This window comes from Mustela putorius, unplaced genomic scaffold, assembly GCF_011764305.1.
Source record: "Mustela putorius furo isolate JIRA1106 unplaced genomic scaffold, ASM1176430v1.1 tig00003962_pilon_pilon_pilon, whole genome shotgun sequence".
Taxonomy (NCBI): Eukaryota; Metazoa; Chordata; class Mammalia; order Carnivora; family Mustelidae; genus Mustela; species Mustela putorius.
In genome coordinates this window covers 11,324,589-11,350,546 of record NW_025422106.1, presented here as the reverse complement: position 1 = coordinate 11,350,546, position 25,958 = coordinate 11,324,589, and the positions used below count along the sequence as shown (strand labels likewise).

Below are 25,958 nucleotides of genomic sequence, written 5' to 3'. Positions count from 1 at the left end.
ACGGCGACCTCCAGCGGCCACCCTCCGCCGTGCTGCCTGCTTTGGCTCCCCGCAGGGGAGAGCAGAAGGGAGGAGCAAAGAGCTGGGCGAGTCCCGTTCCCACTCTGCTTACAGACCGGGCGGTCGCCGCTAGCTCGTGGCAATCTGAGATCCAGATTTCGTTCTCTCTCAAATGAGAGATCTTGACTCGGGACTGACGGCACCATGCAGGTCCTGAAGGACGGCAGGGTCGGCTCGCTGAGGCAAAGTAAGGGTCGAAGGAACCCGTCACGACGCAGAAGAGAGGAAACCCTCCCGCCTCCATTCGGAGAAGACCGAAGACACAACCTCGCGCCCAGGCCTCCCTCCTCTCTTAGCCTGCGGGGTCTTTTCTCTCTTTCCGGGTTTGGGACGAGATGATGACCGCAGCGAAACCAAAACTGGAAACGGATAAACTGCGGTGCCACCGGGAACCTATCTGAGAACTACTCCCGAGGCGTGGTCGTCGCCGGAAGTGGCTGTAAGGCCTAAGCCCTTACAAGGGCCCGCCTCCAATTGCGCTACCAGTAGGCGACAGCCACCCCCACTTCCGGCCCCTGGAGCCTCTTCCAGCAGCCCCCCTTTTACTGCTCTGTCATTGGCTGCCGCTGGGACGCGCTGTGATTTCCCATTGGTCGAGCCTCCTCTCCGGGGCCGTGCCTCCTCTCTCCAGGTACTGTCTTGTCTTCCGGCACCCGATAGGCTCAAGGCTGGGAGGGCGTCTGCCCCATTTGACCAATGAGCAGAGTGAAGAGTGAGGGCGGCGGCTGCGTGGTGGGGGCAGGGCGGGACTTGGTGTGGCTATTGGCCAGGGCGGGCACAGACCGGAGATACGATTGGATGGGGGAAGAGGTCCCGTGGTGGGGTCGAAGCTGCGCGGCCTCGGCAGCTGGGGGAGACGGAAGTGGTGAGAGCGCGGCCTCGGAGGGTCGGGCGGACGCCGCCTGGGTGAGTCACCGTGCCCTGTGCACTGCCAGTCTGGGAACCGCAACGACCGCGTCTTGCCTCGCCCCGCCCCAGCCCCTCCGGCTTTCATGGGCTCCGCCCTCTGTCATTCCGGGCCCCGCCTCCGAATCTTTAGGCTCCGCCTCTAGAACCTGGACACCTGGGCTCTCCTGCCAGCCTGGCCCGCCCCCACCCCGGGGCCAGATCCCCTTGGTCCGGGAGCCCTGGGCATCCCAGGCCTGGTCCTTGTCCCTCTTTCCCTCCCTCCGTTTCCCTGAGGCTGCGTGCCAGTGGGCGGTGAGGCAGCACCTCTGGCTTGCCTCTTGCTGGCTCCCCCGTGAGGAAGGGTGGGCTGTGATCAGGGAGGCGGGCAGGACCACAGATGGAGGCTTTTATCCCCGCAGCCTTCCGCAGGGAACTGCTGGACTTCTGAGCTCGGATAGCAGGCATGAGCGAAAGTGTCAGGAAAACCTGGGCCTGCCTCCCTAAGTGGGCCAAGGAGGCCCATCCTGAATTTCTGTTACTAGGGCCCATTTGACAGGTACTGACTCTGAGGCCTTAGGCTGGCCTGATTCTGTCTCTGTTGTGTGGCCTCCTCCCACAAACCAGCATCCCACTTGGTGTCAAATACTTTAAGCAGGACCTATTCAGTCCTGCTGCCCAGAAGGCATTCCTGCTGCCAGAGGCATTCGGCTCACAGGTTGTGGTCCCCTCCCTCTTGTCCTCCAACTCTGGACTCTGCCCCCAGTAAACAGATCAGGTGGGTGCTACTTCCAGACTTGGAGGCTGGCAGAGCGTTCTTGTGGCTTCATGTCCCTCCAGGGCCAGAAGTAAGTCCAGGTTGGGCAGCCTCTCTTTTCAGAGTTGGCAGTTCTTTTGCTTTCCCAAAAGGAACAGTGTTTGGAGTGTTCTCCTTCTGGTCTGGGAATCAGGACTCTTGAGTTCTGCCGGATAATCTTGGATGACACTCATTCCTGCGCCAGAACTTTGGGGCTGACTCCATGCCCTGCAGAATCACTTGTTGCTTTCTTCCCGCGTAGCTCACATTGCCTCTGTCTGGCAAGGGGACACGGGGAGAGGCCAGTTCTCCGTGAAATTCGCTGAAGAGGTTAGGAGTAGATGTGTGGCATTGGCGGAATCTAAGGTAATGTTAATGGTGCTCTTTAATCTTATGTTTCTGTCTTTTTACAGTAAGAAGCAGGCAGCCAGGACCCTCACCACAGTAGAATGGTGAGTATTCTCTTTCCTCAGACTGTTGTATTTTCGGTAATCCTTCTGTCTTTTTTGTGAAGCTGTCTTGCCCCTCCTGGACCTTGAGCTCTGTGCTACTCGGTTCAGCCTCTAAACAGGCTCATCTCTCCTGGAAATAAATTAGGGTTTCTTTAGGTTGCAAAACACCAGCCAATATACAGCACTGGGACAGGAAGCCTCTAGAAGTCTTTTCCTGCACATGTTATGTATGCTATACCTTCCGAATATTACCACTGGCTCTCATAGCCTTTCATAATGGCCCTTCTCTTACTCTTCTTGGGTGCCTGGTGGAAGCTCTCTGTTCTGGTCTGAAAAGCCAGGCCTCCTTTATCTCAAGATACTTGTGCTTCCTAGTGAGCCCCTTGAATATTGTGGGTGCTGTATTGGGAGTGAGGCCATCAAAACAGTGGGGGTTCTCCAGCTTTAAGATGCTGCTGTCTTTTAAGCTACTGCACTCAATAGCTGACTGGATATATAGTGGGATAGCACCCTCAAGGGGCCCAGAATATCACTGGGCTGCACAGGGGGTGAGGCTGGGGGTGAAAATGATCCTGCATACCTTCCATTAACTGTAAATGCCCTTCTCTCAACTCACATTCAGGGAACCCCTTAGCTAACCCCTGAGAACTAGGAGGAGGAAGCGTGAGATGAAAAGAGAACAGAGAGTTGCAGGCCCAGGCCTATACTGGGCCCTTGCTCTGGCTGTATCTTTTCAGTTTCTTCGAGTGTCCCCTGTGCAGGTTAAGGAATTCAGTTGGTGAGAGGACTCTCTCCTTTCCTCCACAGGCATGGGGGTATGTGGTTCTCGTCTCTTCCCTAGAAAGCCTGGTGGTCTTGTTTCCCACCAACTGATAGCCCCCTTTCTCTTTTCTTCTGTGACTCTGAAAAGACCATGGACTTTAGAGTGAGCGCAGTCTATTTTTGAATCCTAGCACCACTGCTTGAATAGCTTAGGTAACTCTCATATTTTCTTTCTAAGCCTGACCTCTCACCAGCAAAACAGTTAATTCTTGGAGAGTTAACAGTTAATTCTTGGAGAGTTGACAGGTTCTAGTGAGGCAATGTTTGCAGCCTGCCTGGCTCATAGTAGATGCTTAATACAATGTCAAGTTTTCTCCTATTCCCCCTTCCCCCCAGAGCAAAACCAAAGCCCCAGTTCCTGAAAGTTACCAGGCAGAGGAAGTGTGGGGTCCCAAACAGCTCCTTCCGAGACTTTTGATGATACTTTGAGTCTGATTCCTCCTTATTCCTTGGCCCTCTACCCAACTCCCTCCATACCCTACTCTTGGGTTTCAGGTTTTGTTTTGCATAGCTTTTGTGGTCCGCAGTTCCCGTCTTCTCTTTCCCAGCCCCGCCCCCCCCCCAATTCTTCTCCAAGAAGGACTTTCTTATCTAGACGTCAGAGGATGTGAAACAAGGGAGAGATGGAGCTGAAGGTAGGGTTGGGCAGGGGCCATGGAATAAAACACTTCAAGAACTTACCTTTCGGGAGTGTGGAGTGGCCAACCTGGCATAGACCAGTGTCTGTTCGGAAGGGCAAAAAAGGGAGTGGGATTTAGTGACGTCATGGGATTGGAGGACACTGGTGGACAGGGGTGTGGTGGGTGGTGGTTTTGTAGGAAAAGGAGGAGGCCTTGCAACTGTAGGTGAGCCTTATCTTGGGAATTCAGGACAGGCACTGGGGGAACTCAGAGTGGGGAGGACATGGGGACAGAGTGTGAAAAGAGGGGTGTGGGCTGGTTCACTGAGAATATGGGAAGTGAAAGAATGTAGGAGGGCTTGCCTTACCCTCTGACGCGGTCTGGGGGCAGTCCCGCCGCCCAGACTGCGAAAGCCCCCAGACGTCCCCTGAGGACGCCTTCGCACGCGGCCGGAGGGGACCGCGAGGAGGGAGGAGCCTGGAGCCGTGGGCGGGGCCTCGAGGATCCGCCCCCACGCCCCCTTCTCGCGCGGCCCGGGGCGCTCCCCTCGTCTGGCTCCCCTCCCTTCCGCGCTCGTGCCGGAGGGCGGAGCCGGGCTAGCTCCATTGTGGAGAGGAGGGGAGAGGCGCGCGGGAGCCGCGCGGAGGCCCCGCCGCCAGCGCGCTTGCCTCCTGGTCGCCGCGGCTGCACCTGGCGGGCCCGCAGCCGTGATGCGGCGGGCGTCCGGCACTGGCGGGCAGCGCAGCGGCTCCGGGGACATGTGTGCTGGCCCAGACCGCCCGCGACCATGAGCCTGACCGCCCGCGTTTCCTGCTCCATGCTCAGCTGCTTCGTAAGTGTTGGCCTGGTCTGCGGGGGCCCGGGGGTCCCAGTGCTTGCTGCACCCGCAGCCCCGCCCAGCGCCAGCCCTTGCGATTCCGAATTTTGGCTCATCCCGCTTCCCGTGGCCCCTGGCAGTGGAGGGGGGGTTTCTTTTCTTTCTTGGACTTGCTTTCATCTTCGGGGGCCGGGGATTATGGAAAGCGTGTGTGTGAATGTGTAAATTCTGTGACCCATCTTGGCCCCGCAGCCACTGCCCTTGACTGCAGATCTCCAGGCCCCGCCCTGCAGGGGTACATCCCTTTACCTCCGCCTCTCCATCTTGGTCCCACCCGCAGCATCCTTGCTTGGGGATGTGGGATGTGGCTGATCTGGGATGTTAGGGGGCCCGTCGGGGAGCACAGGATATCTGAGCTGTTTGCCTGGCTCCGGTCCCCTCCCCCTTCCACCACTCCATACCTCACCTGACACGCCAGTCTTTTCTCCTTGACTGTCCCCCAGACAGCCTCTCTTCTCCATCTTCCCTGCCTCTGCAGGGCTCCTACCTCTGCATCATTCCCAGTCCTCCCCTCCTCCCCCCCTCTGGCTTAATGCTCCTTCCCAGCTTCCCCCATCTGTCCTCTCAGATGTTCCCACCCCTCCCCTCCTTACCCCCCCTCCCCCCCCCCCGCCGTGGGTGGCTGCCAGGCCTCCTCTCTCTCTCTCTCTCTGTCTGTCTCCCTCCCTTTCCCTCTCCCCTGGCCTTCCTTGGGTCTCCTGGTTTCTCCCAGACCCGTGGGTCCCCTCTTCACCCCTCCCTGCTGGTTGGGAGAGGAGTTACTTCTGCTTGCTGTGGGTATTCCGTAGGAATTCCCCTCTGATCAGCAGGCAGGGCAGGTTGCTTGGTAGGTGGTGGGGGCTCTTCAGCACTGAGGACCTAACTGGAAGATAAGCTCAGCTCCAAAACACATCCTTCTTTTGAAAATATCCATGAAGGCCCTCTAGAGGCATGGGACTGAATCCCCCAACCTGTTCTTCTTTGTCTCCTTCACCTACCAGAGTGAAGAGTCTGTGGCCTTAGGTGCCTGCTTTCCCTCCTGTCTCCATAACCAGCTGCCACACCTGGTTCCTTTTTCTCAGGGCGGCACTTCCCATTCCCACTTCTGTCTTTCCCTCACATTGTTGCCTGTCTTTTTCTTAGTTTTCTCTCTTCCTCCATTTGGGAAATTTTGGTTCTATTTGGTTCTGCTGTTCTTCGAGGAGTGCAGACTCCCAGTTCCTCTTTGGAGCTTACTCTTCCCTTAGGCTGAATGGGTTTGAGTATCCCCTCCACATCACCCTTTCCACCAAGCCAGTCCTCTTTTCCATCCTCTGGTGACCAAACCTTTATCAGGGTGTACGGGGTGTATGCAGGTTTATTGAGGGGAGGGGAGCAGAATGAGGTCTGATGGGCCAAGTGGAGCCTGCTGACTTAGGGCTGAGGCCTTCCCTACAGGGTGAGGAGGGGCCCCCCAGCCTGGAGTACATCCAAGCCAAGGATCTGTTTCCCCCCAAGGAACTAGTGAAAGAGGAGGAGAATCTGCAGGTAAGGAGGAGGTGGGGGCCCAGGGTGGGTGGAGCTCTCTGCCAAATTAAAAACACCTTTCCTTCCCTCCCCACAAACAACATCTCCAAAGGGATCCAGTACTGGGGCTTTGGCTTCCTGTTTCCGGGTCTCTTGAGGGAGGGGAATCTGTCTGTACTTGCGTTGTGGAGCCTTTGGCCCCAGGGAAGGAAAGGCAGCTTTCCTGTGCAGCTGTTGCCTGGTGCTGTTACTGTGGAGAGGACTCTTCTGTTTTGCCTTGGCCCAGCTTTTCCAGAGGGGATCCCATGGGTCAGGGTTGGGGAGGGGAACGGAGAGGTGGACTGAAGGTTCCTCTGGAACTCTCCTCCTCCTGGACTGAGGGTTCCTCTGCCCCTCGACAGGTGCCCTTTACAGTGCTGCAGGGTGAGGGAGTGGAGTTCCTGGGCCGGGCAGCCGATGCTCTCATTGCCATCTCCAACTACCGGCTGCATATCAAGTTCAAAGATTCTGTCATCAACGTGAGTTTCTGTCTTGTTCTCCCACACCCAAGGCAGAATCCCTGCCTGGTTCAAGGTGAGATTGCTCCAGTGCTGGTCTTGATCCTGTCTTCAAATGAAGTTGGGGTTCCCTTCTTTTTCTTGCTAACTTTTTGCTTTCCTGCTATGGGTTTGTCTTTCTGCCTCTCCCTTCTTCTTCCCTCCCCTCTTCTCTCTTTCCTTTACTCTGTTGCTGACCCTTCTAAGGGGGCACAGTGGCATTGTTGGGAAGAGTGCCACTTACAACTGTGTGACCTTGTTTAAATCACCCAAGGCTTAATTTCCCCCTGAATAATTTGGTCTGAAAATATCTGCCTTGTGGGGTTCTTGTGATTATTCTTTAAGGTCACATAAGTAGAGGACCCTGCACAGTTACCAGGCACTCAGCTGGCCCTCAGTCAGTGTCGGCTTCCTTCCTTGTGTGGCTACATCGGCATCTAGGCTGGGATGGGCACGAGGAGTGACAGGAGCTGAGCTTTAGTTTGCCCTTCCTCTAAAGGTCCCCCTCCGGATGATTGACACTGTGGAGAGCCGAGATATGTTCCAGCTGCACATTGCCTGCAAGGACTCCAAAGTGGTGAGGTGAGAACAGTGGGGCTACACTCAGGTCCTGTGTCCCTGCTCCTGCCCAGACCTCTCTGATGTAGGGTTTCTCTGGAGCAAGAAGGAAAAATACTGTCTCACTTCCCACATGTGAAAGAAAAGGTAGAAACCCTCTCTTGCTTGGGAGGTCAACTTCCTGACCCACAATGTCTTGATCTGAAAAAATGGGGATAACGTATAGCTCATGGAGTTGTCATAGGGATTAAACAGGGTAGTGAAGGTGAAGGCACCTAGGGTTGGCATTGTGGGTTGATTTATTAATTCACTTAACATACATTTATTGACCCCTCTACTCTATGGAAGACTGTTATAAGCACTGGGAATATAGCAGAATACTAGTAAAAAGAATTTCCTGCCCTCATGGAGCTTATATTCCAATGGGTAGTTACCAGCAGTAAATAATGAGTAAAATATATTAAGTGATAGTAAACGTAAAGGTGAAAAGTAAAGCGGGGAAAGGGAATACGGAGTGCTGTGTTGTAGCTCTAAACAATAGGATCAGAGAAGGTTGCATTGAAAAGGTGACATTTGATTCACGACCTGAAAAAAATGACCATGTAGATATTTGAGTGAAGACGGTGGCAGACAGAACAGTGCGTGCAAAGGCCCTGAGGTAGGTATTTTACTTAGCGTATTGGAAGAACAGCAAGAAGGCTTGTGTAGCTGGAGTGAAGAGCACGTGGGTGAGAGTAGTGAGGTATAAGATCTGAGAGGTAAGGTGGGTGTCAGAGTGTCATAATGACTGGCCTTTACTTTGAGGGAAATGAGAAACCACTGCAGGGTTTTGAGTAAAGGAGAGATATGATCTGATTAATGTTCTGTAGAATGACTCTGGCTGCTCTATTGAGAATAGATGGAAGGGGGTCAGACACAAAGGCAAGGGAAGAGGCGGAGGGGACTAGTTAAGAAGCTATTGTAGTTAGCCAAGCGAGAGAGCGTGGGGGCCTGGCTAGGGTGGTAGTGGCCAAAATGGCAGGAAGCATTCAGATTTTTGAGGGGAGAGATGACAAGATTTGCTGACGGATTGGATATGAGAGAAAGAGAAGTCTGGAATGACTCCAAGGATCATTAAAAGAGTGTCCAGAAAAAAAAAAAAGTAGAGTGCCCTCTTTAGAGTCTGTCCTGTATGTGCTCAGGACTAGGGATTCAGAAGGATAACCCACACTGGCCTTCTCTTCCAGGAGGTTGAGGTCTAGTTGCCAAAGGAAGACTTAACAGTAGCAGTATGCTATGGGAAAACTTACTGTTTAAAACTCTCAAGCATGTTAAGACTAAGAGAAGAACGGGTCTGTAAAATGGAGTGGGCTTGGAAGGCTTCAAAGAAGAGGGGGGACAGGGCTGTCTTCAAAGTGTCAGTAGGATGTGGCTTGGCTGAGAGGAGGCGTTATCAAGCGGAAGTGAGAAACAAGGAGACAGGAATGGTGTGAACAGGACTTCCTGCCTGCAGCAGGAGTCATGAGAGAACATGGAGTACCGAGACATTCAGGGACATGTGGTAGAGTTTGGATTTGATGTAAGAAATGGTAGGGCCCCATTTGAAGGGATAAGTATATCCCAAGGACTAGAGTTCTTGGGAAGACAGTTGTCAAAAAGGTAAATTCTCTTGGGTGTTGGCCAGTGTCCCTGGTCCTCCCCCAGGTCCCTGTGCCTTACCTCTTGCTTTAAATCCTCCCCTCCCCACAGCCTTCTTGTGGGCCTTGTTTTTGACCATTATGACCCCAAGGCACACCTGCCCCGTGCCTCACTCTGTGGCTTCTTGCCTTGGCAGGTGCCACTTCTCCACTTTCAAGCAGTGCCAAGAGTGGTTGTCACGGCTAAGCCGGGCCACGGCGCGACCTGCCAAGCCTGAAGACCTCTTTGCCTTCGCCTACCATGCCTGGTGCCTGGGGCTGACTGAGGAGGACCAGCATACCCACCTGTGTCAGCCGGGTAAGGCCAGGCTGTTTTATTTGGGAGGCTTCATATCTCTTGATTCTTAACCCTCCTCCACCCACGGACATGGTGCACTTGGATGCTGACAGGCAGGCATGGGGGCTGTGTTGCAGGAGAGCACATACGATGTCGGCAGGAGGCTGAGCTCACGAGGATGGGCTTTGATCTGCAGAATGTCTGGAGAGTCTCCCACATCAACAGCAACTACAAGTGAGAGGGCAGGAGGGGGAGGAGAACCAAAATACCAAGCCAGACTCAGATCTCGCTGGGCCAAGTCCCTGGTTCTGTGAGAGAGGAGGACTCCTTATCTCTCTTCCCACAAAGCCATCCCTGGGGATCTTGTTATCATAGGCCTTAGATTGCGCTTGGTGACCCCATCTGGTCTCTTCACAGATTGTGCCCCAGTTACCCACAGAAGCTCCTGGTTCCTGTGTGGATCACAGACAAAGAGCTGGAGAATGTGGCTTCCTTCCGCTCCTGGAAGCGGATCCCGGTGGTTGTGTATAGGTGAGGCAGCAGGGGACAGGAAGTAGGGAGGACATTTTTTATGCAAGAAAGAGTCAAAAGTGGAGATTTTGTCCGGTTGAGTGGGAATTGATACCCTGCAGAAAATGAAATAATTTCCAATCAAAAACTACGTCGGCTTTTTTCTTCTAAAGATGAGGCTTTTGGAGAATACATTCACTTTACCTTTTTTGGAGGGTGTGTGTGTGTGTGTGTGTGTGTGTGTGTGTGTGTGTGTGTTTATAAAATGTTGCATGAATGTGTGTACAATGTTGTGTGTGTAAATTGTCGCATTAGAACCGGGGTTGGCCAACTATGGCCCAGTGAACCAAATCCAGCCTGCGGCCCGTTTCATGTACAGCCCAGTGCTATGAATGGTTTTTACATTTTAAAAGGGTTGCTTTTGGGGCGCCTGGGTGGCTCAGTGGGTTAAAGCCGCTGCCTTCAGCTCAGGTCATGATCCCAGGGTCCTGGGATCGAGCTCCACATCGGGCTCTCTGCTCAGCAGGGTGCCTGCTTCCTCCTCTCTCTCTGCCTGCCTCTCTGCCTACTTATGATCTCTGCCAAATAAATAAATAAATCTTAAAAAAAAAATAAAATAAAATAAAAGGGTTGCTTTTTTTTTTTTTTTTTAAACAAACCAAAAAGAAAATGCGTGACAGAGACAGGCTGTGACATGTGAAGCTGAACATTTATTGTTTCTTTACTGAAAGTGCTTGTGGATCACCTGCACTAGAACACTGTAGCGAAAGTAGAGTGAAACAGATAGTAGCTGTGAGGTTTTGGAGTTGTTCTGCTCTGGGCTCAGGCTTGTTCTCCTGCTGGGTGTTGGTACCTGGAGCAGGTGCTGTGCAAAGTCAAGAAGTCAAGGTCACCTTGGGAACACAGAGAGCATCCAAGAAATGTGTGTGACAGTGCTTTGTAAACTGTAGAGCCCTCTGGATATGTCAAGGGCTTTTGGTTGTTATTGTGGCCTGGGTGAATGGGTAGCCCCTGTGGGCTCTGGAGGTCTTGGTCTAGCCCCCTGAGGCCTTGGCAGTAGGCCTGGGGCGGGGGCGGGGGTCAGTGGGCACTGCAGATGGCAAGGGAATGATGGTTTCTTCCCTTTCGTCAGACACCTCCGCAACGGGGCTGCCATCGCCCGCTGCAGCCAGCCGGAGATCAGCTGGTGGGGCTGGCGCAATGCAGACGATGAGTACCTGGTCACATCCATCGCTAAAGCCTGTGCCCTGGACCCAGGGACAAGAGCCACTGGGGGCTCCCTCAGCACTGGGAATAGTGATGCCAGCGAGGCATGTGACACTGACTTCGGTAAGGTGTTGTGGGCGGTGCTGACCCCCTGGAGAGCCCCCACCTTGGCCTTACTGGCTTTTGGGGAGCCCCTCCCTCCCCCCACCTCCTGAGAGGATGGGAAGAAGATGACAACACACAGGGTGCCAGGGTCTCTGCCCTTTGGGAGGCTGTAGGAGGACCGGGGTATCCAGTTGTCTGTTCTCTGCTGAAAGAGTGTGTCCCAGGGCAGGGTGATGCTGGGCTGGCTGACTCAGGGTCTACTCCCTGCTGTGTGTTTAGATTCCTCCTTGACCGCGTGCTCTGGAGTAGAGAGCACCGCAGCCCCCCAGAAGCTGCTGATCCTGGACGCTCGCTCCTACACGGCGGCAGTGGCCAACCGGGCCAAGGGTGGAGGCTGTGAGTGCGAAGGTATGGCTCTTACAACCCCCGCCACATCCCCCGCGCATCCCGTCTGTAGCCAGTCTGCGCTCTGGGTGGCCTCGATGAGGAGGGGCCTGGGGGCAGCTTGTACAGTGGAAAGAGCCAGACAAACTTGGCTTGGAATCAGGACTCTGCCTCTTATCTAGCAGTGACTCATTCGCTAGATCGGTCTCAATTTTATTATCTTATCTGCAAATTAGGGATGATCATAAAAATTATCAGCATAGAGCAGCTACTGTATATTGAGAATTTACTGTGTGTTGTCATTACGAGTAGTACCGTGACTATCACTCGTTGGTAATGTCCTCATTACTGCTGTCAGCATGTGGCACCTGAGCATCCAGAGCTGAGTGGTCCCCCAGCCCGGGGAAGCCTGGTCCACGGGGACCGCTCTTGTCCTGGATGGCTGTTTCTGGGACGCGCTCTTAGGCTCCACCCTCGTCTGTACGTCTACAGAGTACTACCCCAACTGTGAGGTCGTGTTCATGGGGATGGCCAACATTCACGCCATCCGGAACAGCTTCCAGTATCTCCGGGCTGTGTGTAGCCAGATGCCTGACCCCAGCAAGTAGGTGGTCCCTGCCTGCCCCGTTCTATCTCCCCTCGTCTTGTCCTTCATTCAGTTCTTCTGGTTCTTAGAAGATGAGCGGGGCTAATGGGAGGTGTGGAGATATGGGAGACCTGAGGGCCTGGTGCAGCGGGCCGGTTCCAAGAACACATCTTCTGCTCATTGGCCAGCACTGGAACGGCCACAGCACACTGGGTCCCTTTGGTTTGGATCTGAAGTCCTACTTAAAGAACATAGAGAACTGGGGAAAGCACGGCTAAATGTGATGCTTCCCACTCCTCCCTCGGTCCCCAGTCCCTTGTGTGCCTTGAGTCTTGTCTTCTTTACCTCCCTGCCAGGTAGCTCCTGGCAGAAGGGCCCCGCACTGGACCTCTTGGCTTCAGCCCTCCCTGGGGACTTCATTTGGTGTGGCTGGCATGGGTGGTGGAGAGACTGTTGGAGCCACAGTGCCCTTGGTGACAGGCTTGATTTCTGCTCTCCTGTAGCTGGTTGTCAGCCCTGGAGAGCACGAAATGGCTGCAGCACTTGTCAGTGATGCTGAAGGCGGCCGTGCTCGTGGCTAATACCGTGGATCGGGAGGGCCGGCCTGTGCTGGTGCACTGCTCCGACGGCTGGGACCGGACTCCACAGATCGTAGCCCTGGCCAAGATACTGCTGGACCCATATTACAGGACACTGGAGGTACTGGGTGGGCTTGGGAGTGGAAGATCAGAGGGAAAGGGGGGTGGGGAAGGTGTTGGGCCCTATGGATCTGTCTTGGGGATCTTTTAGTATAGGACATTGGTAGCTTTGAGTCCTCTCCTAGGATCAGTTCTGCGCTTCCCTGTAGCGGCCAGCTCCCTGCCTTGGGCATCCCCTGGGGAGTAGCACACAAGCCTTTCCAGAAAGGCCCTATGCTTGGCCTCTCTTTTCTGCAGGGCTTCCAAGTTTTAGTAGAGTCTGACTGGCTAGATTTTGGACACAAGTTTGGAGACCGCTGCGGCCACCAGGAGAATGCAGAGGACCAAAACGAGCAGTGCCCGGTGTTCCTCCAGTGGCTTGATTCTGTTCATCAGCTGCTCAAGCAGTTCCCTTGCCTGTTTGAGTTTAATGAAGCATTCCTGGTAAGTCCTCCACTCCTGGTAAAGCCTGTGACTGGGGGCGGGGGTGGGGGCGGGGGAGAGGTGGCCAAGGCTCCCAGGTGTGAGCTAGTACGGCCTTCTAGGTCAAACTGGTGCAGCACACGTACTCCTGCCTCTACGGCACGTTCCTGGCCAACAACCCCTGCGAGCGAGAGAAGCGCAACATCTACAAACGGACCTGCTCTGTGTGGGCTCTCCTGCGGGCTGGCAATAAGAACTTTCACAACTTCCTCTACACACCTGGTTCCGACATGGTAAGTCCCAACCCTTGTTCTGTGGCCACTGCTTGGAGAGCTCCAGGGAGAACAGCCTGAGCAGTGGGGAGAATGAGGGCTGAGAGAAAGAAGATGGACCTGGACTGGCTCACAAAACACTGGCATGGGGCTGCTTCCCTAGGTCCTGCATCCTGTGTGTCATGTCCGGGCCCTGCACCTCTGGACAGCTGTTTATTTGCCAGCATCGTCTCCATGTACACTCGGGGAGGAGACCATGGATCTCTACCTTTCTCCAGCGACTCAGAGCCAGGAGTTCTCTGGCCGCTCTCTGGACAGGTAACAAGAGTCTTTCTTGCTCTCTCCTCTCTCCACTAGGAAGGCAGTGATTGCTTTGTGCCTCACCTCATGTTCTCCTTTTTTAAAAATAAGATATTTAAAAGCAACTTCTTGTCTCAGTTGAAGGAGAGACTTGCCCCAAGACTTAGAGCTAGCCCGGAGGGCTCTCTGGATGTTTTCAAGGTCCTCACTTAAGATAAGATTGGTTACCTTCTTTCCTGGAGCTATCACCCTATGTGACATAGTTAAGCAGGGGAGAGGAGAACAGAGAAGAAAGGACTATTTCAGGAAGCTTTGTGGGAATGGTTTGATTTATGTTCACTATAGAAGACATTGGGGTACTTGGTATATTAGTAGTAGTGACCTTTGCTATATGCAGCAATAGCTTCTGGAAGCATCTGATTCTCAGGGAAGTGGGTTCCCAGAAGAGGGATAGTCTTCCCCTTCTCCCTCAGAAAAAGGCCAGAATTTAAAGGTAGACATAAAAATTAAAGTTATCTTCTGGCTGAATACTTGGGGGAAGTGGAATGGATGTTGGTTATAAGAGTAATGCATGTTCCTATTTAAAAAAAAGTTGAGGGGCGCCTGGGTGGCTCAGTCGGTTAAGCAGCTGCCTTCGGTTCAGGTCATGATCTGGTCCTGGGATTGAGCTCCTCACTGGGCTCCCTGCTCAGTGCTTCTCCCTCTCCCTCTGCCTGCTGCTTTGCCTACTTGTGTAGGCAACTGTGACTCTCTGTCAAATAAATAAATAAAATCTTTTTTAAAAAAATCAAACAGTGTAAATGTAGAAAATGAAAGTCTCCTTTTCAGACCCTTGTCCCCACAGGCGTCCACTGCTAACACTCCAGTGCCTGTGCTTCCAGATGTTTATTTCTACATAGATACAGCCACACTGTCACACTGTCATGTAGAAACATTTTTGGGGCACCTGGGTGGCTGTTTGTTAAGCTTCTGACTCTTGGATATCTGTCCAGGTCATGATTTCAAGGTCATGGGATCGAGCCCTGTGTTGGCCTCTGTGTTCAGCAGGGAGCCTGCTTGAGATTCTCTCTCTCCCTCTTCCTCTGCCCCTCCCTCCCATGTGTGCATATGCTCTCTCTCTCTCTCAAATAAATAAATCTTTTAAAAAAAGAAACATTTTAAGATGCTGAAAAACAGAATCATACTTTGCATACTGTTCTGCAGATTGTTTTTCCCATGTTGTGTTAGGCTGTCACCCCTCTAAAGCACATATAAAGCTGTTTTATTGCTTTAGCGACGCATATAACAGTCTAAAATTAGAGTATTAGAGTGTAGCATAACTTTTATAACCAGTTTACTATTGGCCATTTAGGTGATTTCTGTTTTTTTTTTTTTTTTTTTTTATTGTTTTTGGGACTGCTTTAACATTCTTAACTATGTGTATGTTTTTGAAAACAGTTGTGGGTAAAATACACATAATATTTACCATCTGAACCATTTTTAAGTGTACATTTCAGTAGTATTACTTTATATGTGTTACCTTTGCATTTGTGCTAATATTTTTGCCAGATACATTCCTAGAAATGAAAATGTTGGGTTCAAAGGATATGTACATTTCAAATTTTGATCTTTATTGATGGAGGATTCTTAAAGTTAAAGTATAACTTAAGTTATTGGTTGAATATTATAAAGGAAAACAAAAAGGCCCACTCCCCCCTAAATTATTGGTTTTAGGGTCTTGAGTCCATGGTCAGGGCCCATGGATAGGTTTCAGGAATTCTGTGATTTTCTTCCTTTCCCAAACAATGCAGAGTTTGGGTATAGGTTCATAAGTTTATTTTTCCAGGGAGAGGACCCATTTGAGAGAACTTATCAAATTCTGGGTAAGTTCTATCACTCATTTAATAATCACTGCCTTAAATTAATACCTAATCTTTCTTTTATCTTCCTTCCTCCCTTCCTTTCATTCTTTTTCTTTCTTATTTTATTTATTAGGATGCTAGGCTGGCTTAGACAGTTAAGCTTCTGCCTTCGGAGCAGGTCACAATCCCAGGGTCCTGGAATCAAGCGATGTGTTGGACTCCCTGCTCAGTGGGGAGCCTGCTTCTCCCTTTCCCTCTGCCTCTCCCCTTGCTTGTGTTCTTTCTCTCTCAAATAAATAAAATCTTTACAAAAATTTAAAAAAATACATTTTTTATTTGAGAGGGAGAGAGCAACTATGAGCAGGGGGTGGGGCAGAGGGTGAAGGAGGGGCTCAGCAGGGAGTCCAGTGTGTGTGGGGTGGTGGGTGTTGGTCCCAGGACCTCAAGATCATGACCCAAGCTCACAACTCAAAATCTGATAAGCTGAAGTCAGATGCTTAACTGACGGAGCCACCCAAGTGCCCCTAATACCTAATTTTTCAATTCAGTAAATGTTTCTTTAATACCCACTAGCTCTCTAGTACCATACAGGTTTGTGGCTTGTATAAATGCAATAGAAGATATTGATCCTATTTAAGATACTTTGTAAAAGCTATAATAAGACGGACATAGGACAAATAGAGATCAGTTGTAAGTTAGCATCTAAGCAAATAAGAATGTGTGTAGTTCAAAGCTATTGGGAGAAATAAGAAGTTAGAAAGGGGTCATTTGGTGACCATTTACTTAGATAAGTTTTCGTGGAAGACCAGGCAGGAGCTTTGGCTTTTTTGTGTCTTTAGCATCTGGCTTGGCCTGGCACATAATAGGTGCTTTAGTAAGTGTTTAAATGAACAAACAAATGAATGGAATAAAGGGAGTTGTGAGCTTGGTAACAAGGTAGTGGAGAGGTCCAAAGGAATTACATACATGAAAGATAGTTTAATGAACAAAAGAAGAACCTATCTAGAGTTGGTGGGGGTTAAGAAGGAGCCATTTTGAGGACCAGAAAGAAAGAAACACAGGATAGTTCATTGAGGGCTTAAACATTATCCTGAGGACTTTATTTAGATTCAGTTGTCAATAGTTAAGTCATTGTAGGAAGTCACTATGAACTGGTGACAACAGGATTTTTGGAGAATGAGTCAATGAGGTGGGTAGATGGAAGCACAGAGATCAGCCAACACTATTGTAATTCAGATATGAAGAGGAGAGTTTGGAAAGAGAAAGGATTAAAATCAGAGACTGTAGAGAAGTCATTAGCAGACTATGGAGTGACCGAATATGGGAAGATAGAAGTAAAGAATAGAGGGGATCTATCAAAGACAGGTCCTGGGTCTCTGAGCTTAGAAACTAGGTGGATATTGATACCAACCCAAAGACATTGGGAAGTTGAGAGTCATTTTGGGCAAGAGAAGGAGAAACAGGCAGGTTGGGATTGAAATATTAGCAAAGAGAAAGTATACAATAGGCAGTTCAAGATGGAGAGTTGGATTTGGAGGGCCAAATAGTATGCAAATAAAAGCAATGCTTTCTCTAACACCTGACCTGACTTATCTTTGGTTTTACCTTTCTCTAGATCAAAAATACCCTGTGTTCTGTTCTCTTTTCCACTGAAGTTCAACATATTCTGCTATACCCAGCTCAAATCTACCCTCTGTGTGGCCCTTCCTGACCACCCTGTCTTTGTTCTAAACTCCTCATGCATTATTGTCTCTATCAACATTATTATTATGATCATTAAAAATTTTATGTATTTAATATTTATTTATTTATGAGAGAGAGAGAGAGAGAGAGCGCGCGTGTGCTTGCGCACATGTGAGCAGGGGGAAGGTTAGAGGAGAGGTAGAGAATCTCAGGCAGACTCTGTGCTGAGGGCAGAGCGCAACACAGGGTTGATCCCAGGAACCGGAGATCATGACTGGAGCCAAAACCAAGAGTCGGAAGCTTAACTGACTGAGTCATCCAGGTGCCCCTTAACCAGCATTATTGATTAAATCTTTTGTCCAGATAGGAATCAGCTGTGGAAGATAGGAGACTTGATATTGTTGAATTTGGGTCAAGAGTACGTGGGAGGTCTTCATACTCTTCTACTTTTGTATGTTTGAAAGTTTCCATAATAAAAAAGTAAAACAAAAAAAGGGGGGAAAAAAAAGGAAAAAAAGACAAAGCTAGCTGTGGTACTTTTTAAAAAAACAGATGCCTGGTTCTCATTCATAGGTCTTAGACGGACCTGGTTGTCTGTATATCTAGAAAAATCTATAGGAGCTCCTAATGTACACCAGATATTGAACCCCACTGGTCTGTTGCATTCAATTGGTACCTAGCAGTGGACACTTGATTTTAGATTTTTTTTTTAAAGATTTTATTTATTTATTTGACAGAGAGAGATTACAGGTAGACAGAGGGGCAAGCAGAGAGAGAGAGGGAAGCTGAGCAGAGAGCCCGATACGGGACTTGATCCTAGGACCCTGAGATCATGACCCGAGCCAAAGTCAGTGGCTTAACCCACTGAGCCACCCAGGTGCCCTTGATTTTAGATTTTAAGATCATTTATTCATCTCTCAAAATTATTTGATTGGCTGGTGCTAGGGATTCAAATAAGACAGTGCTGCCCTCAAGGCACTTTCAGAGAAGGAGATAAATAAGTAAACCGTAAGTGTAACAATATGACAAGTACTGAGCAATGTGTTTTGAAATGGATTGTTTAATTGGCTTTAAGAGGTGGGTACTATTACTTTTCTCCGAAGATGATGAGGGAACTGAGGCTTAGAGAAGTTAAGGTCGCATTGTTAAAAAATCACTAAGCTGGGATTTGAGCCCAGGCTATGGGACCCCAGAGACTGTAATCCTAACCATTGCTGTTGCCTTCCTGGAATTGTATACCACAAGACAAAAAAAAAAATCAAAATCAAAATCAAAACTGATCACGAAAGTAAAATCATGGGGCGCCTGGGTGGCTCAGTGGTTTGGGCTTCTGCCTTTGGCTTGGGTTGTGGTCTCAGGGTCCTGGGATCGAGCCCTGCATTGGGCTCTCTGCTCGGTGGGGAGCCTGCTTCCCCCTCTTTCTCTCCCTGCCTCTTTGCCTGCTTGTGATCTATCAAATAAATAAATTAAATCTTTAAAAAAAAAAAGTAAAATCACACATAAGAATCTTTAAAAAACATAGTACGTTTAAAAATCACTTAAAAAATCAGCCATATTTTAACTCAACCTTTGAGGAATTTTTCTGCATGGGCTGGACTGACTAAGGCATCTGAAAATAGGAGTCTGATTAAGTCTCCACTGTTTCCTGGCAAGTTTCCCTGAAGTTTTCATTGCTCTAAGGACTTTTGAAATGTGTTAAAAATCAGACATTCTTGAAAATGTAACCCATTTGGTGTGCACGAATGCCTCTAGAACTCTTGAATGCTTTATACTTGGGGAAGTTTCCACGGTAACTTCGGACTCCAAGGCATGCAGTGCTGCTAAGTGGTTGTAAAAGGCTGTCTTGGTTTCTGCTGTGAGGAAGGATCATTTATAATAAGGAAAGTAGTAAAAATGACAAGTGGTGTGTATAGTCTTAGTAAGTTTGTTGTTGGCTGCCTATAGTTTGAATCCTTGTAGGGTCTCTGTAAGGTATAATTTATAATGATCATTTTATAGAGGAAGAAAGCACATGTCTGAAAGGTTAAATAACTCACTTGCAGTCATATGGCTAATCAGTGTCAGAACCAATATCATCTAGTTCCAGAATTGTCTTCCTTCTGTCTTACTATGTATGGTAGAGGCAGCTGGACATTAGATTTCAGACTCGGGTATAGTCCTGGCTGGCACAGTAGGTTTAGAAGGCATCAACATAAAAGGCACTGAAATCACGAGTGGCTGAGATTGCCCAGGGAGATTGTGTAGGGTAAGGACTAATAACAGCTGGGGACAGATCCTGGCTTCTGGAGGACAGAGTTCATGTCTTTCACTTTTTGCACAGTAGACTTGTTACAGTGGACATTGGTTATTTGTAATCATAAATGTTCTTTCTTATGAACTCTGGCTTTGATGGTCTGATTCTGTATATTGGAGGTGGCTCCCGTTTACTGACCTGGAGGTGTTGTTGTGTCTGTCATTTCAGATTACCTAAAACCAGATCAATGGATGATCTGCTTTCTGCCTGTGACACAAGCAGCCCCCTGACTCGCACATCTAGTGACCCGAACCTCAATAACCACTGTCAGGAGGCCAGAGTAGGCCTGGAGCCCTGGCATAGCAATCCTGAGGAATCCGAGACCTTCGTGGAATCTGGGGCAGGAGGTCCTCAGCAGCCTGTAGGAGAAATGGGTCTTCCTTCCTCTCTGCCCAGCAGCCAGAAAGACTACTTGAGCAATAAACCCTTCAAGAATCACAGAAGCTGTTCTCCAAGTTACAAACTGCTTAGTACTGCAGTGCCCCAGGAGATGAAGAGCAATATCTCTGATCCTGAGATCCAAGTCCTGGAAGAGACTACGACACCAGCTCTAGACCCTCCTGCCCACAATGAGCTGAGTAGGACTTCAGATGGCATGGAGGAACCACCTGAACCTTGTCCTGAAAAAGAAGCTGTCAGTGCACTCTCTCAAGTGGCTTCCAACAAAGGTCATGGAGTTTGTGATTTTCCTGAGTCTTCCCAGGACTCCCTTACAGGTGCCCCCCAACGGGCCTTGATAAATTCCATGCTAGGTGCGCCCTCCAGATGTGCTCCAGATCACAGTCTGGGCACCCTTTGCAACCCACCAAGTGCTACCTGCCAAACTCCTCCAGAGCCAAGCACTGACTTCCTCAGCCAGGATCCCCCGGGGTCTGTGGCAAGTATCTCCCACCAGGAACAGCCCAGTTCTGTGCCAGATCTGATTCATAAGGAGGAATACACTGGCAAAAGAGGGAATATTAGGAATGGGCAGTTACTGGAAAATCCTCGCTTTGGGAAAGTGCCATTGGAATTGTCCCGAAAGCCAGTTTCTCAGAGCCAGATCAGTGAGTTTTCTTTTTTAGGATCCAACTGGGACAGCTTCCAAGGAATGGTGACTTCATTCCCAAGTGGGGAGACCACTCCTCGGCGGCTGCTTTCCTATGGCTGTTGTAGCAAGAGGTCAAGCAACAAGCAGGTGCGGGCAACAGGGCCCTGCTTTGGGGGCCAGTGGGCTCAGAGAGAAGGGGTGAAGTCACCAGTCTGTTCTAGTCATTCCAATGGACACTGTACTGGTCCAGGAGGGAAAAATAACCGGATGTGGTTGTCCGGTCATCCAAAGCAGGTCTCCAGCACAAAGCCTGTTCCACTGAGCTGCCCTTCTCCAGTGCCTCCTCTCTACTTGGATGATGATGGACTCCCCTTTCCTACGGATGTGATCCAGCATAGATTACGGCAGATCGAAGCAGGGTACAAGCAAGAGGTGGAGCAGCTACGTCGACAAGTGCGTGAGCTTCAGATGAGGCTCGACATCCGTCACTGCTGTGCCCCTCCAGCAGAGCCACCCATGGACTATGAGGATGATTTTGTAAGTTTCACCACCGTGGTCTATCCATTCATTTATTCTGTTCATCCAGCCTTCCAACATTTATTCATTGGGTACTTGCTGGGTGCCAGTGTATTAGGCGGTTGGCCTGTAGGATGAAGGACATAGTGTGAAATCTCAAGGGGCTTACAGTGTATTGGGAGAGATAAACTAGAGGGAGAGACATCTAGAATGATGATCTTAAGTGTTACCATGGAAGGAAGCATTAGGTGTTAGGGGCTGGGATGGAGTGCAGGCTATCCTGAGAAGGTAACATTTGAGCTGAGTACTGAAGAATTTGTCATATTTGTATATGTAGACAGTGAAAAGGAAATACCATTCTGAACAGCTTGAAGGCAATAAGTACTCCAATGGGATGGCTTAATCAAAGGGGTAAGGTGTGTGTGTGTATGTGCGTGTGTGTGCGCACGCACGCGTGCATTTACATGCATGTACAGGTGTGCTGGGGCCATGCGGGAGGGAGTTGGGCAGGAGCTGATACTGGAGAACTAGACAGGGATACAGAGAACTAGACAGGACACAACTAGAAAGGTCAGCTTGAGGTCCCTTGTTTGGATTCTGCCCTCAAGGCAGCACAATTTTCGGCCACTATCGTGATAAGATTTGTATTTTAAAAATACTATCCTAGCAATAGTTTGTCAAGTGGATGAGGCAGCTGAAACCCAGGTTGGGAGGCTGGAAGGTGTTTTGGAATAACCCAGGTGAGAGGTGATGAGGACTGTCTAGGCTTCACTGTGTTGGGAGCCCTCTGGTTTGGGGACACAGTTCTGGGGAGCTTCTACGAGTTAGCTTCTTGGCTACTATATCCTGTCATGAACACAGGCACTTCTGTTCCTCCTGTTAAGACATTCCCACTTGCCTGTTGCCTGCTTGTTGGGACGGGATGGTCAGGACTTACAACTTACTATTCAGGATAATGGTTTAAAACAGGAGTCCACAAACTTTCTTGATAAAGAGCCATATATTATATTATATATTTTAGACTTTGTGGTACATACAGTCTCTGTCCTACCTGTTTGACTCTGCTATTAAAGCACAAAACCAGCCACAGGCAATACGTAAATAAATGTGGCTGTCTTCCAATGAAACTTGATTTACAAAACCAGGCAGTGGGCTAGATTTGGCGTGTGAGCCTAGTTTCTGAGCCCCTGGTTTAGAATTTAATGAGAATATAATATTTTCATGCTGTGATAAAGCATATTGGTTAAGAGCATGGGTCTGAAGCCAAAGTTAAGTTGACCCTTGAACAATGCAGGGGTTAGGGTGCTGACCCCTCGTGTAGTCAGAAATCCCCATATAATTTTTGAGTCCTCAGAACTTAACTTCTAATAGCTCCTGCTGACCAGAAACATTACTGATAACACAGTCACCTAACATACATTTTGTACATTAGACGTATTGTATGCTTTGTTTTTATAGTAAAGTAAGCTGGAGAAAAGGAAATGTTCCTGAAAAGATCGTAAGAAAGAGAAAATACATAGTACTATACTGTATTTCTTGAAAAATATCTGCATAGAAATGGTCCCATGCAATTCAAACCTGTGTGGTTCCAGGGTCAATTGTAGTAGGTTTAAATTCCAGGTTTACTGCTTATTATCTCTTGACTTTCTCAATGCTTGTAAAAGAGGGATGACAATAATAATATTTATTTGTAATAAATATTTGTAAAAGAGGGATGACAATAATAATAAACATCTAAGTTTCTTGGGAGGAATGAAAGAAGTACATGCATGTAATCTACTTAGAATAGTCCCTGATGCCTAGTAAACAATGAAGGTTAGTGATGGTGAAGATGGATTGATATCTTTGCCTTTTCTTCAGACATGTTTGAAGGAGTCCGATGGCAGTGATATAGAAGATTTTGGCTCTGATCACAGTGAGGACTGCCTTTCAGAAGCAAGCTGGGAACCTGTTGATAAGAAAGAGACTGAGGTATGTGCAGGCAAATACATAGTTATGTAAGTATGGTATAAGTATATACTTACAAAATAGGAGTTATCCTATTTCTAGCATGAGGAGTAGCATGAGTGACATGAGTGACAAGAGCTCTCTCCTAGATGATTGTCTTTTTAGAGGCAGGTAGTGGCCAATTATAAAGACAGACCTTGTTGTTTTCTCCTGAGATGCTTTCCTTGTTGCAATGTTGCTCTTCCATTTGGTGACAAGGACCTGGAATTTTTCCTTGTGCCTTCTGTTAGGTGACTCGCTGGGTTCCAGACCATATGGCATCACATTGCTATAACTGTGACTGTGAGTTCTGGTTGGCCAAACGAAGACACCATTGCAGGTAAGATGTCCTGTAGGATTCTGTATGGCTCATAAAGCAGCAACATACATATATAGCTAAGTTGAGTTAATCTGAAAATGGAGACAGCTTTATAGGAATTTTTTTTGTTTTCGCCCAACTTTTCTCTCTATTTACTAATGTAAGGCCTTTTGGAGTATCATTCATTCTCCGCATATGGGCATTTCTGATGTACTCTTCCCTCTTTGTGCTTTGGCAGAAATTGTGGGAATGTGTTTTGTGCTGGCTGCTGCCACCTGAAGTTGCCCATTCCTGATCAACAACTCTATGACCCAGTTCTCGTCTGTAACTCATGTTACGAACACATCCAAGTATCTCGTGCCAGAGAACTCATGAGCCAACATCTGAAGAAACCCATTGCTACAGCTTCCAGCTGAATGCCAGAGGAGATGACCTGTCCAATTTTAGCAGGTTTGAAGGGAGGATCTGCTTCAGGTGTATTTTTGAAGGTTCCTTGGTATGGCTCATGAAATCACAGAGCTCAAAGTTACCGTCTTGAGAAATCCTCCTTGGTACCATAGACTGGAGCAGAGGAATTCCAATTTGGCAGGAGGTCTTCTACTGGTGAGACCCTCACCTTGGGGTAATGGTTCTGGATCCAGACCCAGAGTCTGGAAGCTTAATGTTGAGTTGGTGACTCCCACTTTTCTCCTGGGGGGGTGGTCACAAGATGATGATTTCATAGATACTGCCTGATGATGTGCCCCAAACAGCAATAGAAAGGCATATGTATAACCAAACTCCAAGTGATAAACAGATTCATCTCTCCTCCACCTTGAAAAAAGCAGATTCTAGTATATAAGATAGGAATTCCTATTTGAAACGAACTATATTCTGTTCCTCTGTGCTCTGTGTCTGTGCATGAAGGCTCAGTCTTTAGAGGCACTCCCTCTAGTTGCAGTAGTTCTGTCTTTCTGTGGAGTTGGTATAAAGACTGGTTCTGCAAGTGGAGGTTCTGCTGTATCTTTTCACTTGGCTCATCAGCCAGGATCAGTGAATATTCACTTTAGAGCAACAGTTCTAAGGAGTGAGACATTTTGGGGAGCAGAGGAAAACTCTGCTGGTGTTCCGTTCTGGCAAAAATCTGTTATTTGGAGCTGTGAAGGCAGTAAGTAGTCTCTGTTACTCAGTGGCAGCTCTTGAGGTATGCACTGTGAAGAATGAGAAGGGAAAAGCAGAAATGATCCTTGTCAAATATTTGCTGATTGTGCCCTGCCCTTTGCGCCTGACTTTTCCTAGTTGTCCTGGTGCTAACACAGGAGTTACACCTTGATCCTCTCCTGGCATGAAAATAAAACAATGGTTTTTTGTTGTTGTTGTTGTTGTTGTTCCATTGCCCACTTCCCTAATGTTGTCTTTCCCTTGGCTGCTGCCTCCTCTGGGTCACACTGCTTCTTATCCTGAACACTTGACACCTTGAGGGTAGAATTTAGCATTTGGTTTTTACCTCCTAGAATATGCTGTTTGGTATGTGAGGGTTTCAGTACAAATGCTGCTGTCTTATTTCTGTGCACTTAACAATGGAACCCAAACAGAAGAGAAAAAAGCCTTGATACCAAAATTGGGAGAGAAAATGCGTCCACTTGGACCAAACATTGGTGTTTTTTTTTGTTGTTGTTGTTGTTTTTTTTTTTTTTGGTCTGTCTGTCTTTTTTTGTTTTGGTTTCATCTTAATATGTACCAGTGGCACTTAACCAAAAGATACAGTGACATAGCCATGTACTGTGGTTGGGACAGATATAGTCTCCTTGACCTATAATGAAACCACTAGTATTTCCTTTATACATTTTCCTTAATCCATGGGTGTATAAAATGTAAATTACACTTAGGCTTATCCTGTTTTAAAACTATGGTAGCTGTCTGTCTAACTGCTACTTTCATGTTGCTTCCTAGAAAAAAAATTTTCATTTGAAAATAACTAGGATCTGCATTTAGAACAAGAATTGTTACTTGTCCTGACCTTTTCTTCAGTCCTACAGAGAAGCATCTGTGCTTTTATACTTGTCATGGATGTAACCTAAAAAGTTTCGGCGTATTTAGGTCAGCCTAGCAGAACTTTTTTTCATTTAAATGGAGTTGAATAATGGAGATTTGTGTCTGGGAAATTCCTGAGATCATTGAAAAAGTAACAAACTATTCCTTGTCTCTGATATGTAAAATTCTCCTAAGCATTTCTCAATCATTAAAATTTACTGCCAGTTGCGAGTGGCTTTTTAATTAACTTGAGTTTCATTGCACTTCACTCTGCCCATTTTCAGGGGGAGTAAGATTGGTAACATTTGAGGAGACTGTATCTGTCTACTTTTGTGTGGCTGTTTTGAGGGACTGTCCCATCAGTGAACATACTGCATGGCCTTGGAGAGAGACTCTGGGCTCTCAGCTCAGATGTATTCATCAAATACTCCTTTCAGAGCTCTTGTGGGTGTAAGTGACATGATGTGGCCAAAAATCCAAACTGTGCAGTTGCGTTGTGACAAACATGCAATGTGCTGTAAAAACTCAATACAATTTAAATAAAATCTCTATATTAGTGCTGCTTTGTTGGGTCTTTTTATTCATTTTAGTTTCTAAGAAAACTCAATACTCGTTTATTCTTTGACCACAAGAAAAGACTAAAACATACTCCTTCCTCCCAACCATTTCCATTTCTAAATGGACTTCCTTTTTATCAGCAGGGCACCTGCTCTATTCTTATTTATGGATCACTAGGAATTTATCCTATGGAAACTGTAGAATTCTATCCC

At 48.4% G+C, this 25,958-nt stretch overlaps 1 protein-coding gene across 8 annotated transcripts; it reads left to right on the top strand.

Annotated features, from left to right (window-relative positions):
• Positions 1 to 10: 10 nt before the first annotated feature.
• MTMR4 (myotubularin related protein 4) lies at positions 11 to 25,746 on the top strand. Of its 8 annotated transcripts, none has more exons than XM_004747293.3 (19): positions 11 to 691; positions 2,155 to 2,193; positions 5,929 to 6,018; positions 6,399 to 6,515; positions 7,033 to 7,115; positions 8,905 to 9,065; positions 9,182 to 9,278; positions 9,462 to 9,575; positions 10,687 to 10,883; positions 11,145 to 11,273; positions 11,742 to 11,853; positions 12,339 to 12,534; positions 12,771 to 12,956; positions 13,058 to 13,228; positions 13,371 to 13,525; positions 19,493 to 20,891; positions 22,731 to 22,841; positions 23,108 to 23,196; positions 23,414 to 25,746. In XM_004747293.3, the coding sequence occupies exons 2-19, from the start codon at positions 2,191 to 2,193 to the stop codon at positions 23,589 to 23,591; spliced, it is 3,588 nt and encodes a 1,195-aa protein (XP_004747350.1). In that variant the 5' UTR covers positions 11 to 691; positions 2,155 to 2,190; the 3' UTR covers positions 23,592 to 25,746. The 8 variants fall into 8 exon arrangements, with proteins under 8 accessions (XP_004747350.1, XP_004747351.1, XP_004747354.1 ...); XM_004747294.3 differs by lacking the exon at positions 11 to 691 and adding an exon at positions 822 to 966; XM_004747297.3 differs by lacking the exon at positions 11 to 691 and adding an exon at positions 1,020 to 1,504.
• The last annotated feature ends 212 nt before the right edge of the window (positions 25,747 to 25,958 follow it).